Raw genomic sequence first — 15,170 nt, forward strand, 5'->3', positions numbered from 1 at the left:
CTGAACTAGTTCCCGTTGCTGTTTTTCTTCTCCTCTGCCTCACGTACGTGCTGTTGGAGCAGTGAACTCTCATGAGAAACGTGGCCAAACCTTCAAATAATGAGACCAGTGCATGTAAAAGTAGCCCGCAGGGTTATGGCTGGTGATGGAGGACGCCGTGGCGGGCAGACTAACCGGAAGAAGCACAAAGACAGAAGCACAAATTCCACAAAATGGTAATGGGAGGGTGAACACGGGAGGAGGGGACAACACTGTGCACTGACAGGAGACACGTGAACCCACAGGTGGGAACGAGGCACAGGTGGGGACAGTGAGCACGGCAGCTGTGTTTCATGGCTTCCTGTCACAGCACCCGTGATGAAAGCACCACGACTCTGTTTGCTGAATGTTGCGTTATTCTGACTTCTGCTGGTTCAGTATAGTCTCAGGCTCTTTGAGTTTAGTTACACAGGTTCTGCTTTTGGTTACAGTTCATATCCAACCCCCCCCACACACACACACACACATTAGGCACCTGTGTGTAGGGCTTTAGTTTGCATGTGTTCTTTGTTGTGGTGTCTGCTTCTCTACCTGGTCTGGGATTCATTCATGGACTTGTTTTGTGTCAGGCGCTTGTGAAGCATCAAATAAAGGTTAGTTCTTTAACATGTTCAGCTCTTTGTCTGCCTCGTGGTCCACATTACCACCATCACGCACAGAGAAAAGGTGAAGGGTTTGTTTACAGCTGACTGTATTTAATAACTGGTCTAAGATGTGAAGACAACAAACAGGTATTTAAATGATCCTCCTTCATGTTCCAGTTGCAGCTGAGGAGGACTGAAGACAGTGGAGAGAAGGCACTAATGAGAGTAAAGCCTCCACAAAGCAATCATCAATGTAGAACAAGTCAGTGGGATAAAGTTATCCAGAGGGTAACTTTTTTTCTTGCTTGTCGGGGCAAGAGCCACGATTCGCTCCCGGGAAAGGAGACAAATTCCTTTGGGCTTGCGTCAGGAAGTGCGTCCGATTTAAACATCTACAAATCGAACATGGGAGCTGCTCGCTGTGACGACCTCTTGTTAGTAAGGGAGCAGCTGAAACAGCATTATCACACACAGCCCAGATAGCAAATATTCATTCAATTAATGTTTAATCAGCATCAGTTCAATGTCCTCCTGCTATCTGGGGGATCTATAAGAACTAGTGATGGGAATTCCCAGTCTCTTTAGATTCTTTATGATATGCTGTTCTTGCAGACTCTACACTCGGCCTCTGTGTTGTCTATAAAATTCCAGATAGAAATAGATTTTCAATCTTGAGCCGAGCCACAAACAACCTGCACAGGCTCCTGAGAACTGTCCACCCATCAGTGCAAGGGGAAGATGAAACACAATCAGCTGAGTGTGATATTAACGAAGATGCCAGTGTGTCTAATGCACCTGCTGCTGCTGCATCTACAGCATCTTGCAGTACACCACCATCACCACCTAAACCAACCCAGAGCTCTATGAGAGCGTTTTTGCAGAAGTCTGTGACCCAGCAAGACACAACTCAGCTGATAAAGACCTGAAAACGATTGCACTTGATTTCCAACTATTTTCAGTTGTGGATGATAAAGGATTCAGAAAGTTTATTCATGCACGGAATCCTATGTATGTAATTCCAAGCAGGAAAACACGCTCCCAAAAAATCCTCCCAGGCCTGTCTGACAGAGAACACACATCTTCTTTTTGTTTTGCACATTAATTTATATTTCATTGTGTTGTGGTTTGCAGTGTTTTGTGTTGTTTCACTTTAAATTTATTTAAAAGGAAAAAGCTGAAAATTTAAATGGTCCAAAGTTGAACTGTAAATAGTTGGTTTTTGTATTTTATAATGTATTTTTTTAATTTTAGGTGGAGTGAATAAATAAAAGCATATTTATATAATAAACATATATAAATAAAAAACTTTTTTTACATTAGTATTTCATGTTGTGCATATTTTTATTGTTGTTGATAATAAATTAATTAAAGCAACAAAACAACCTGAAGAAAGAGCCGGCTCTCTAAAAAAATCCCATCACTGATGTTGACATGTGTGTCAGTGGGGCTGTTCATGATTCTGTCTGCATGTTGTAATATTAATACTGACTTTAATGACTGACCACGGACTTTTGGAGCTAGAAATAAGAGTGGCACAGTAACCGTTTCTTCATCACACACGGACGGCTCTGGATCGGGTTTGTGTTCTTCTGCACTTTGCACAGCTCGTGTTTTGAGAACAGATGTCAGGTTTATACGGTGAAATTTGGAAGAGTGTAGTTCTCCTCTGACTGACTCCGGCTGAATCCACATGAATCTCAGCCCACAGGAAAACAGTCCCATCAGCTCCTGACATCAATAATCTGTCAGTTGCCCCTCAGTGATTTAAAAAAGAAATTCCCAAATGCCTAAAAGCCGTGGTTACGTAGTGTTTTGATAAGCTGACTACGTTAATAAGATCTTGGTACAATCCTGGTTATTAATGACATGTCTTTGTTTATCAATTAATCCATTTTTACTATATAATCCACAGATTTTCATCTCACGCAAACTCGTGCTCGTAAAGTTAGTGTTAGTCTGACCTTTAGGGTGATACTAGCTGTCAGAGTTTGAGTGGCAGTAACAACGCAGGCGGTGAGAAACCGAAGGACACTGAGGAACAGTGAGGAGCGCCGCACCTGTAGAAATAAAGTGCTTTTCACCACAGGAAGTGAGTAACGTTAAAAAAAAATTGTTGCAGTCGCTCCCATCTCATTTATTGTTTCATGTCCTCCAAACTAGAGTGATGTTAATGGACTAAGAAGTGTAAAGTGTGTATATATCCTGTTTTGTAGAGCACTCTTGTATTGCTTATACTGCAGTTTAAGTCACACTGGTGTCTGCTATATACTCCCTAAGACACACCTATTGCCTTGAGAACTGTTTAAACTGTGGCACAGATTCATTCCTCAGAGATGCTGGTTCATACAGACATGATGGCGTCACACAGCTGCCGCAGATTTGTCGGCTGCACATCCATGATGCCAACCTCCTGTCTTACATCATTTATGATGTAAGGAGTGGCTCCATCTTTCTCCTCTGAAATCTCTATCAGCTGCCGCTCACTGGATGTTTTGCTCTCAGCTGCTGATGCTGCCACCAACAGCCATGCCGCGTTCAAAGTCACTGAGGTGAACTCAGTCGCTTGCTGCCCTTAAAGACAGTTGAATAGCTGTACCTAATAACGTGGCCGGTGTAGTAAAGGCAAACTGTATGGATATGTCCAGGAGGTCAAAGGGCTGTGCGCCAGTACAGGACGTATGTTACTACGTGCTATAAACGCGACCTATGACGTCAAACCTCTGCGCCGACCACGTGGGAAGGTTTTTTTTGCCGAGGTAGCAAAACATCCGCAGTGCCGCTCGCTGGTCTGGCAGCGAGTATGAAAACAACTTTATTTTCTTCATTTCTGGCGTGAAACAATCTGAAAAAGGGCCCTCGGCGGTTTCGCTCCCACAGTCACTTTTTCCAGAACATGCCTCACGACCCCGACCCTCCTCCGGCTAAAAGATTCAAGCCGGGATCCGTGTTTTTCCGCCTCGATAAGAACAAGCCTGGAATGCTGCTGCCTAGAAAGGGAAATGCGAGCACTCCGATAGACGTCCAGAGGAAGCAGCTTCCCATCTATCAAGCGAAGCCTCAGCTCCTGAGCCAGCTGAGGCAGCTGCACGGTGCTGTCCTCATAGGTGAGTGTTCACAGCTACAGCCAGCCGCACACGTGAACAACACTATACTCTGTAGTTTATCTTAAACTGCCTATTTTGTGTTGGGTTTGTGGGTAGAAAGTCTGGCTAACGTCTCTTCACAGACATGTGTCTTCTGTTATTTCTGCCCACGTGATAATCAAAAGTATGCAACGTTAAATATATAAATAGAGTTAAAGTTTGCTTTGGGCTCCGCCCTGTATCTGTATGTGTCAGATAACTCAGTCCTGTGTGATCCGGCAGGTGAGACCGGCTCTGGGAAGACCACTCAGATCCCTCAGTATCTGTACGAGGCTGGCATCGGGCGGCTGGGCATGATCGCTATCACTCAGCCCCGAAGAGTTGCTGCCATCTCACTGGCAGGAAGGGTGGCAGAGGAGAAGAGGACTCAGCTGGGGAAGCTGGTACTCACGATAAACGGGATTCCCGTCTGCTGTGGACACCGGAGTTGATGCCTCTGCGTTGTTGACGTCTGCGCTGTGTTTCTGTTGCTTCCTCTTAGGTTGGCTACACGGTGCGTTTCGAGGATGTCACCTCCCCTGAGACAAAGCTGAAGTTCATGACTGATGGTATGCTCCTGCGCGAGGCCATCGGAGACCCCCTGCTGCTGCGCTACACTGTGGTGGTCCTGGATGAAGCTCATGAGCGCACTGTGCACACCGACGTGCTCTTTGGTGTGGTTAAGACGGCTCAGCGCAGGCGCAAGGAGCTTAACAAGATTCCCTTGAAGGTAGGAGCAAAGTTCACACGTGTTGTGACTTCGGCGTTTCTAGTAAACGCAGTGTGAATCGCCTCACTGCATCTGCTCTAAAGCCTGCACCTGGTGTCCTAACCTCCACAGGTCATAGTGATGTCGGCCACGATGGATGTGGATCTGTTCTCCGAGTACTTCAACAAGTCCCCCGTGTTGTACTTGGAAGGCAGGCAGCACCCCATTCAGATCTACTACACCAAACAGCCACAGTCAGACTACCTGCAGGCTGCTCTGGTCTCCATCTTCCAGATCCATCAGGTAGTTTCTGTGTCTCCTATTTCCAGTTTAGATGAAGCCAAACAAACGCACCGCTCTTCTTAGCATCATTATTGGAAACACAGGTTACGTTCTGTCGTGATGACGATTTTCCACACACGGTCATGCAGGAGGCTCCTTCATCACACGACATCTTAGTCTTCATGACGGGCCAGGAGGAGATTGAGGCACTGGCGAGGACGTGTCGGGACATCGCCAAGCATCTGCCTGACAGCTGTGGCCCGATGGTAGTTATCCCACTATATGCATCTCTGCCCCCAACACAGCAGCTCAGGGTCTTCCTGCCAGCTCCAAAGGTACAAACATGTCTCAACATCTCACACTGCTGCTCTCAGCAGTATCTTCTGATTTAGACATTCAGCATCATGTTGTAAGTCTTGCAAACGTTTTTCTCTCCAGGGCTGCAGGAAAGTCATTCTCTCCACAAACATCGCCGAGACATCAGTTACAATCTCTGGGATCAAATACGTCATAGACACGGGGATGGTGAAGGCCAAACGCTTCAATCCAGGTGAGAAGATTCAGATTGCAAATTCACAAATCACGCAGAGAGAAATACTTGTGCTTGAGTCTTTCCATTTAATACTAAGGGGGGGGAAACACGGTGCACCCGACCCCTGCAGCGCCTCCTGCGGGTAGTGGGCCTGCAGGAAGATGGGTCCGTGTCCCTTTTTCACACTGTGCCACATGGATTTAGGCCCAGCCACCAGACGCTCGCCCGCAGGCACCCTCCCCGGGCCTGGCTCCAGGGCAGGGCCCCGGTAACCCTATCCCGGGCAGGGGGAACTGTTCCCTCGATGGGCTTCTTCTGAATTGTTCTTAGTCTGGTCCCTCGGTTGGGCTGCTGCCCCTGTGACCGGCTCTGGATAAGCAGCAGAAGATAGATGGATGGAAAAAAACCCACAAATGGGGAAAAAATGTGGTTTCCAGGGTTTTTTTGCTGTAAGGATCATTTAGATGTGTAAAAATATTTGTTTGGCTTGTGACCCTTTGAAAGAAGTCGAGCCCTCCCCCGTGATCCTAAATTGAACGGCACAGATAAGGTGTTCTCCTAACAGCGCACATGATGTGACTCTCAGACAGCGGCCTGGAGGTGTTGGCGGTGCAGCGTGTTTCCAAAGCGCAGGCGTGGCAGCGAGCAGGCCGGGCTGGCAGGGAGGACTCTGGCTTCTGCTATCGTCTTTACACTGAGCAGGAATTTGACAACCTCGTCCCCACGACTGTTCCTGAGATTCAGAGGTAGGCTGTGGAGTCTGCTCTACACGCGTGATAGTAAAAATCCACCTCACGTGTCTCATTGATTTAGCTGTGTGTGATGCTTCTCACCCGCAGGTGTAACTTGGCAGGTGTGATGCTGCAGCTCATGGCTCTGGGGATTCCAGACGTGACAAACTTTGATTTCATGTCCAAGCCTTCTCCAGGTAAGATGCTGTCAGTCAGGAATCCCCTCTGGTCCTCCGGTAAGCGATGCAGAGTTAGCTGTAGTAGTGCTTTGTGTTTCCCACCAGAGGCCATCCGTTCTGCTGTGGATCATTTGGAGCTGTTGGGAGCTGTGGAGAAGAAGGACGGGCAGGTTTTCCTAACCACTCTGGGAAAGAAGATGGCGAGCTTCCCTCTGGAGCCCAGATATGCCAAAGTAAATCCTGCTGGTTCTGCTCTGATATTCTTTGTACATTTAGTCAAAGACAAAGTGTCAGCTCACAAGCAGACCCCTCTGTTTGCTCCACGCCGCAGACCATCCTGCTGTCCCCGGACTACTCGTGTTCCGAGGAGATTTTGAGCATCGTGTCGCTGCTGTCTGTGGACACCGTGCTGTACAACCCTCCGGCCCGGCGGGACGAGGTGCTTGCAGTGCGCAAGAAGTTCATGTCCAGTGAAGGAGACCACATGACGCTGCTAAACATTTACAGAGCGTTCAAGAAAGTCGGTGGCAACAAGGTGGGTGCGATGAACACAACTAGTGAAAATACATAGATGAAATCGTGCTGCTGAGCTGTCACGTGATCTCTGCTGCTGTAGGAGTGGTGTCGGGAGAACTTTGTCAACAGCAGGAACATGGGCCTCGTGAAAGACGTCCAGGCACAACTTAAAGAAATCTGCCTTAAGGTACATCTGCTGACCTCTGCCAGCACACAGGGATTCTCCCAGGAATCGCTGTTTATCCTGATCAACTACAGAGTATTTATTAACATTTAATGTGTAAATATTATTATGAATGTGCATCATCTCACAGGCTAACGCCTCCGGGGCTATTTTGAAAACAGCGAGTTGATGAATGGGTGCTTTCCTCCTTGATCTCTGCTGCACACCTGTCTTTGTGCGTCTCTGCGGTGAAGTCATGTGACCTGTCTAATAAGTCACGTCTTGTTTTCCCAGCTGAACCTGAAACTGGAATCGTGTGGAGCAGACACGGCGAGCGTTCGCCGCTGCCTTGCCCACGGGATGTTTGTCAACGCTGCAGAGCTGCAGCCCGACGGCAGCTACTTGGCTCTAGACACCCACCAGCCCGTGGCCATCCACCCGTCCTCCGTCCTTTTCCAGGCCAAGCCAGCGTACGTGGTCTTCAACGAGCTGCTGCACACCTCCCGCTGCTACATGAGAGACCTCTGTTTGGTCGACGCCGACTGGCTGCTGGATGCAGCGCCCGAGTACTTTGGCCGCAAGCTCCACCTCAACAAGAGCTAACCAACAAAGAAACGGGCCGCCTGCCACAAAGACTCTTATTGCAAGTTGGTGCAGAACGTCCGCTGTGTCGTAAACTACTCTGGATTTCACTACCTCCCAGTTGACAAGCTTTGGGCATGTGTCACTGAAGCAGAAGTCTGCATATCGAAGCTTGACTTCCTCCGGACTGTCATTCCAATTTTATGAGCCGTAATTTCTTCTTCTCGTCATTTAGCCACACGGTTGGCCTGAAAAGCCAGTTTGCTTTGAAGTGTCTTGCTTTGATTCTATCAGTAGTTGCATGCATTTACACAGCACAGGTAACCTCAAAGGAGCACAGCACGGGGCTGTTCTCCACCATGTTCTTCTTCATTGCTACCAAATAGCCATGAAAACGCTACAGCAGACAGATCAGTGGCTGCTCTACTCTGAAGGATGAGTTTTTCAGGAGCTAAGAAAAGCACTCTGATTGTTTGGGGTCTACATGAAGTGGTCTTACAGGGGTTTCTTTATGCAGTCAAAGTAGATTTGTTTCAGTCTACTGTCAGCTGTTCCCTTATTCACAACATGAAAAACAAACGCAGCGTGTCACACTGACATGGTTTCACTTACACAGCCTTGTTAGCTCGTGCATGCTCTTCTTCCCATCTGCAGTCGTGTCACCGTCCAGCATGCCTTCCTCTCCAGGTTCTGCTTGTTGCTGTTGGTCGTGCAGATGCCCACGCAGTCACCACACGTACGTGCAGACGCGTGCGGCTCCGTCACGCTTCGTAGAATGTAAATGACGCCGTGTTGATGAACAGGACGGAGTGTCTTTTTTTTACACGTTGGACTCAGGATTGTAAAATATAACCTGAATAAAATACACAGTTTCTAACTTTGTAGTCAAACGCTGAATGCTTTAGAGAATTATCAAAAGATCTGATCTGCATGAAGTTTATTGGAACGAATGCACGCCTGCCGGGGCTCCTCTCTGCGTGGATCATCTGATCCTAATACATGTTTGTTACATATTCTAATAAAAACGAATCCACCTGACTCGGCACACGTCAGTCAGGTTCTAACATGTGTTTAGTGTTGTTGTGTTATGGCCATAGTATGGTTTAAGCACTGTGCGAAAGTCTTGAGCCACCTCGTTTTTAAAAACATTTTGCTTCCAAGCAGACGACCTAAGTGCTTTTGAGCAATAGTTCTCCAGGCTAAGTTCTCCGTTGGATGCTTTTTCACTCATTTTCAGTTCTGACCATTTTCAAAGGAACGTTTTGGGTTTTTTAAATTTATTTATTTATTTATTTAGGACAGAGCATGTTAATGAACATAAATGTAAAAAAAAAATTTACATGAATGTAAACATACCAGATTATAGCCAAGGGCTAATTTCCATCTGTTGTCCTTAAACATAAAAAATAGACATAATTCATAAAAATTCATCATTCATTCATAATAAAAACTCCATCACCAAACTTACACACACACACCATTCTGTTCCCAAATAAAACATTAAAACTAGACAACTCATACATGATCACACACTTGATTTGTCCATAACCAGTTTTTAACCTTTGCCTTAAACAAATTGAATGTCGAGCATTCTCTAATGGGTTGAGGAAGACTGTTCCACAGATGGCCTCCTGGACAGAGAGGACGTTCTGCCCAAATGCTGTCCGTCTGTGGGGTATAAACACGTCTCCTCAGATTAAAGCTCGAGTGGTCCTGTCTGAGCTTTCTTTATGCCTAATGAACTGCTTTAGTGGTGGTGGAGCAAAGGAGTGTAAGACTTTATATATTAAACTCTTTTAAGTTTCACTAAGTTATTGAAGTTCAGTAATTTCTGTTTTTTTAACACATGACAGTGGTGGGAGGTCGGTTTTTTGTCAAGTAGTTTTAAACTTCTTTTATAAATGTTTTCAATAGTTTTAAGTGTTGTTGGACAAGCAAGTGACCAGGACGTCAAACAATAGTCCATATGAGAGATGATCACTGAGTAAAAATAAGTTTTTGCAACATTCATATTTAAATTATTACGTATATGATTAAAATTTCGATTATTAAATTTAAGTACCTGGGACACTTTATGTGACTCTTGAAGGATAATGTTGGGTCTAGAATGACCCCAAGATATTTAAATTCTGGAGCTAATTCAAGCTCTACTCCATCCAGGAATATGTTTGACTGCTTCAAGTTTAAGGGGCGTTTTGAAAAATACATACTGACAGTTTTTGAGGTGTTCAACATTAGGCATGAGTCTAATTATTATTCAAGTCTCTTAAACAGCCAACACTTTGCATAACTTTGAGGGAGAAGCCAGTGTTGTCTCCACATACAACCTGTCATATCTTTAGACGCTGTGTTACTATATCATTCGCTCCCATTTCTTTATTTGAATCAACAGAAAATGCCAAAGATGACATTTCCTCCAGGGGCTCTTGTGTTATGATGGAGTTATGATTTTGACCCACCATGCAATACTATCAGAAGAGTAGTGTGTTTGTTTTTTAGCATGATATTGGTCACAAACACTCTGCCAATGCAGTAAAAGTAGACCTGGATAGAAAAGCACGCAACAGCGCACCATCAGTCGTGGCCTGACGTCTCCATCGCTGAAGCAGTGAAGCAGCCAACATGCAAAGAAGAGCTTTGAATGTCCGTTAAGAAGCCCGGACGACTCTTCCTGAAGACTACTCAAAGAAATGGCAAGACTTGTCTAAGAGAGTTTAGGTTGTGATGAAGAATAAAGTGTTCATACCAAATATTTGGACTTTCAAGCTCATTAGAAGTGCACAAACTCTGTTTTTGCCTCATGTATTTGCGTTTATGTTTCAATGGACTTATTTCCCATTGTAGTAGCAAAACGGAAATGAGAAGCGTCTCAAGACTTTGACTGTTCATTGAGTCACTTCAGTACACAGGATCTCCCTGCTGCCGTTCAAAGACAGGTTCACAGACGCTGTCTGCGGGCTGTTGAAACACTGGAAAGCAGCTCCATCTGCTGGCGGGAGGGATTCACATGATGCACCTGATCAGCGAAGTGTCTGTTTTACTTTGGCTGATGCAATCCCGTCCTTAGGAACCTCAGTCGATCATGTATGCACACACACACTGAAAAGGGAAATTCCTACAAATGCACTACGGTAAACCAATCGAAATAAACCCCTTCCAGCTTTTCAGTAGCAGAACTGAGGCTGGGACTATTTTATTGAATCTTGACAGTTTTTAAGCCAAAACGGGGTTTAACTCTGGAGCAAAGCCTTATTAAATCTCGCCCCTGCACGCAGATATTTTTGCACTTAATCTCCTTAAATATGTATTTGTAAGCGTTTCTGTTTTAGTGTCACAGCGTGAAGTTTTAGATTTGTAGCCACACTGTAAAAAGCTGCAGCGCCCTCTGCGCTCGCTGATTTGAACTGCAGGGGGCGCTGATGTGTAGACAATCGTCTACACACACGTAATTTTTCCAAATAACTTTAATTAGTTTATTTATTATTTATTTTTCCTGTTATAGTCCTTTTTGTCGTATTCTGTGTAGTTTTTTAATATTTAAAATTGCTGTTTCGTGTCTTTCGCTTTTAGAGTATTACTTCCGGCGCAAAGAGTATCTGGGTCAATGTGTCCTTCCACACGTGCTGTCGGCGTCTTCTAGAAGCAGCGTCGGTAACCGGTGTTCACAGTTAGCTGTGCGGCACTGAGCGCATTGATTCTGTCGTGACAGGTCGTGGTGTTTTTGTACAATCATGCTAAAGTCAGTCGTCCGTGCGGTGGGAGCAGCTGCTCGCCTTTCTTCAGCCAGCACCTCCGCAGCGCGAGTTCTGCCCCTCAGCTACCCGGCACTGCGCTCTCCGAGTTCGGCAATAACTCGGCCCTTCACCCGGTCTCTCTGGATGTTAAGTAATAACGGAGCCTCGTCTGGATACAGGCCCAAACTCTTCAGCTCCAAGGTGTTGAGTCCGTCGGTGTCGTGTGGCTGTGGAGGACTGCACACAGAAGGTGACGTTTGGTTTAATCTGCTTTATACAAGCCAGGCAGCCAATAAACGTAACATTAGATGGATCCGGCAACTTGGACTGCTTGGATCAACACGTCCTTTACAATTTAAAGGGGTAAAAAGATTGTTTAACGATCGTTATAGACTGAGATCAGCATCTTCGGAGTCTTTCACCTTAAACTGTGATTAGTGGCTGTCACTGAAAAAGGCTCTGAACCTGCCAATAGTCTTTGATCATTCAGCACACGTGACACGTGTAGGACTGTTCATAGTGTCAAACGAGAAGTTTTTGGACAGCCACAAAGCAGATGTTTCATTTTCAGCAGTCTTACCAGCACCCGTGTGTTGTGTAAAATGTTAGAATCAGCCTCGATGGTCAATTTAATTGTCAAAATGAAACCTTTAAACAAACTGCATCACGTCTCATGATGAAACCATAACCTCTTTGTTCAGGTGACAAAGCTTTTGGCGACTTCCTGTCTGATGAAATCAAAGAAGAGAAGAAGATCCAGAAAAACAAAAGTCTTCCTAAGGTGTCTGGAGGATGGGAGCTGGAGATGAATGGCACAGAGGCTAAACTCACAAGAAGTGTTTCTGGAGAAAAGTAAGTCTGCTAAAATGTGTGGGCAGCGTGGCGTGACAGACCAGCTCACCGTATTTCTGCTCTTCACAGAGTCACGGTCACATTCAACGTCAACAACAGCATTCCTCCCAACTTTGAGGAAGAAGTGGAACAGACACAGCAGAAATCAGCAGAAGAGGAGGTGAGGCACAGCCAGTGGTTTGACGAGGTTAAGCTTTTTAACACTGACCTGTGTGTCATTCAAACATAACCAAAGACGCCTACGAAAGACAACAGACGATTTAGAAAAGAACTTAAACTTGTATCTTTAAGCACTTCGTTGCTAGCAGCCTGTCACAAAAACATTTATTCCCATTTCTTTAGTAGAAACTGTGAAAAACACGCCAGCGATGGTTGGACGCAGTTTGACAGGTTAAACATTGTATTTCTGCAACAACAAGATGATTCCCAAAGAGCTGTCATTGCAGCATGTTGTGCAATATGGCCTTTTAAAAACATCTGAGGAAACTGGACAACAAGTGATAGGCCTAAACCAGGGGGGTCCAACTCCAGGCCTCGGGGGCCAGTGTCCTGCAGGTCTTAGATATCACCCTGCATCAAGTGATTAGTTCGTTACCAGGCCTCTGGAGAACTTCAAGACATGTGGAGGAGGTCATTTAGCCATTTAAATCAGCTGTGTTGGATCACCAGCCCTCGAGGCCTGCAGTTTGACACTCGTGCCCTAAACTATCTACAGCAGATGAAGAGTGTCTGAAAGCTGCGTCCTTAAGAAATGGATGAAAAAATACAGCAAAGATTTGACAGAGAACACGAGAGAAGTTTGTTTATCTACTGCGACCTCATCAGAAATGAAGTGAAAGGCTGGCTCTCAAGAAGCTGTTGAACATTAGTGAGGAATCTAAATGTGAGAGTTTTCTTTCAAATCATAGTCGGTACGTACAGAAAAGGTCAGGAGAGGGAAAACAGGCTCCGACTGTAAAACAGTGGAGGCTGCATTTCAGCCAGCAGTGCTAATATTAGATAAGATGGCCTTTTGTTAGTCCATGAGATGGAAAACATCTCTGTTAGCGCGCTCGTCAAACGCAACAAAAGCTGAGTTGAAGAATAAAGACGAAATATTGACTTTCAGGCTCATTAGAGTTGTATGAACTCGTAAGTTTGTCTTCTACACTGTTTTCATATTAGTTTACTGTGTTTTCATGTCTGCACTCGTTTCAATAAACGCCTCCTCCATTTGCTCATTTCCTAACAACACTTAAACGCTTGCACAGCGCCGTAGGCGGCTCCTGCCTTACACACTGACGTTTTTAACCTTAACGTTTCACGTATTAAGCTTTTTCCCCCTTTTTGCAGCCGGAGATTGTATCAACACCCAACTTTGTTGTTGAAGTGACAAAGCAGGCTGCCAAACATTCCCTGGTGTTCGACTGCCATTTCCCTGAAGATGAGGTAAAGTCAAATAAAATGAATGTCTAATATTGCCAGTAGGAGCAGTACAGTGCTCAATACTGAACAATTTGTATTTTGTAGATGAGTCACGGTGAGGGAGAAGAGGAGAGCGACATCTTTGCCATTCGAGAGGTCAGTTTTCAGCCACAGGGAGATTCAGAGTGGAAGGAGACGAGCTACAACCTCAACACAGACTCTTTGGACTGGGTGAGAGCCGAGGCAGTACACACAGCAACGGTTCAATTATAACAGTCACTGAAACCAACGCTGTGTTCAAGGTTGCTTACTTTCTTGTACTGTTTCTCAGGCCCTGTATGACCATCTGATGGACTTCCTGGCTGACCGTGGGGTCGACAACACCTTCGCCGATGAGCTCACGGAGCTGAGCACGGCCATCGAGCATCAAGAGTACATCAAGTTCCTGGAAGACCTCCAAGGCTTTGTCAAATGTAATTAACCTTACTTCAGTGCACATTCTGGGAGAGTTCGAGGTGAGAGGGTACAGTAAGACTAAAGCACTCGGCGGTCCATCGATATGTTTGATGACCCTAAAAGACTGATGATGCCATCGGCCAGCAGCTGTCACGTGGCTGCAGATGTGCTTTTTGTGACGCTATTTTTCTGTAACTTGAGGTTCAGACACAAATGTATGAAAAGAATTACAAGTTGTGGTCATGTGTATAATCTGCTTTGTTGCAGTCAATATTTAAATATTCTAACAGTTCTCAAGCCAGTAATGGGACAATTTGTCAAAGTGAGACGTTGAACATTTCAATAAAAATCATCTCTTTGGTGTAAGTGTGACAGCCTCTGATTTTAAAGCGTGACCACCTGGCTTTGAGTCTAAAGTGTGGCTGGCTGAGCAGAGTGTGTGGCCTTACTGAATGTGAATCATGTTGGTCAGAGGAAGGAACGGCGCTGTTCAATAAAACGGTTTAATACAGTACGTTTGTCTATTTTCATTTTTACATGTATTCATACAGTGTGACTTTATTTCATGCACTAAAAAGTCATTTTAATTCATAAACTAGTTTTTGACACTGTCACCAGCAGGCACACACAGCTAAGACCCGTCAAGCACCTGATATTTTGAGCTCTTGCTTGGTCAGTAGCGTTCTGGTTACAAAGTAACAGAAATGTGTCGATTGCCTGCAGCTTCATGCATATTCAGATACAGATATTTGTTTCTAGACAACATTTTTAAAAACTCGTTACTTTTGGCCCCTGAACAGAAAGTAATCCAAGTTTTAAGTCAGTTAAGTTGTTATGGGCTCAAAATGTGGTCATAAATATTTTGTACTTGTAAATCAGTTTCGTATGTGTAAAAAGAATTTGTGTGTGCGTAACAAAGATTTGTGTGTGGACTTAGCCAAAAAAAACCCTGCAAGTTACAAGTACGAATTTTGACCCTATTTTTCTTCCTTTCATCTGATTGGTGAATGTCATGTCGATCACAAATGTAACAATCCAATCAGAGAACAGATGGGTTTGGCTGTCGGAGGGGCGCTTTTTTGAACTGCAGGTCCTTGAAGGGTGATACAGTTTGAAGCTGGAGGATCGCTATATAAATATCCGATAGCAGCTAGGTCCCCTAACTTTCAGTAGCTGTTGAAAGGATAAAGTTGTGCTATATCAGTGGTTAGAAATACTATTATTACTTTAGGATTAGTTTAACACAAAGTCAGGGCTGACCCGGGACCATTGCTGTGAGTCACAG

General features: G+C 45.1%; 2 protein-coding genes across 2 annotated transcripts; both read left to right on the forward strand.

Moving 5' to 3' along the window:
- Positions 1-3,329: 3,329 nt before the first annotated feature.
- Positions 3,330-8,503, forward strand: dhx33 (DEAH (Asp-Glu-Ala-His) box polypeptide 33). The gene is made up of 12 exons (XM_026182291.2): positions 3,330-3,727; positions 3,989-4,149; positions 4,248-4,475; positions 4,587-4,757; positions 4,886-5,071; positions 5,175-5,286; positions 5,855-6,014; positions 6,108-6,196; positions 6,284-6,411; positions 6,510-6,713; positions 6,795-6,881; positions 7,152-8,503. Exons 1-12 carry the CDS (start codon positions 3,517-3,519, stop codon positions 7,458-7,460), a joined length of 2,046 nt encoding a protein of 681 aa, XP_026038076.1. The 5' UTR covers positions 3,330-3,516; the 3' UTR covers positions 7,461-8,503.
- Positions 8,504-10,841: 2,338 nt separating this feature from the next.
- On the forward strand, positions 10,842-14,399 carry c1qbp (complement component 1, q subcomponent binding protein). Its single transcript, XM_026182809.2, has 6 exons — positions 10,842-11,423; positions 11,875-12,025; positions 12,095-12,185; positions 13,358-13,453; positions 13,535-13,660; positions 13,761-14,399. Exons 1-6 carry the CDS (start codon positions 11,171-11,173, stop codon positions 13,908-13,910), a joined length of 867 nt encoding a protein of 288 aa, XP_026038594.2. The 5' UTR covers positions 10,842-11,170; the 3' UTR covers positions 13,911-14,399.
- The last annotated feature ends 771 nt before the right edge of the window (positions 14,400-15,170 follow it).

The sequence above is a fragment of the Astatotilapia calliptera genome, chromosome 10 (genome assembly GCF_964374335.1).
Source record: "Astatotilapia calliptera chromosome 10, fAstCal68.1, whole genome shotgun sequence".
Classification (NCBI taxonomy): domain Eukaryota; kingdom Metazoa; phylum Chordata; class Actinopteri; order Cichliformes; family Cichlidae; genus Astatotilapia; species Astatotilapia calliptera.

Coding starts and splice junctions, on each gene's coding strand:
- dhx33 (XM_026182291.2), top strand. CDS start 3,517: ATGCCTCACGACCCCGACCCTCCTCCGGCTAAAAGATTCAAGCCGGGA. Junction 4,150..4,247: donor GGACTCAGCTGGGGAAGCTG/GTACTCACGATA, acceptor GCTTCCTCTTAG/GTTGGCTACACGGTGCGTTT. Junction 6,882..7,151: donor TTAAAGAAATCTGCCTTAAG/GTACATCTGCTG, acceptor TTGTTTTCCCAG/CTGAACCTGAAACTGGAATC.
- c1qbp (XM_026182809.2), top strand. CDS start 11,171: ATGCTAAAGTCAGTCGTCCGTGCGGTGGGAGCAGCTGCTCGCCTTTCT. Junction 12,186..13,357: donor AGAAATCAGCAGAAGAGGAG/GTGAGGCACAGC, acceptor CCCTTTTTGCAG/CCGGAGATTGTATCAACACC. Junction 13,454..13,534: donor GCCATTTCCCTGAAGATGAG/GTAAAGTCAAAT, acceptor TGTATTTTGTAG/ATGAGTCACGGTGAGGGAGA.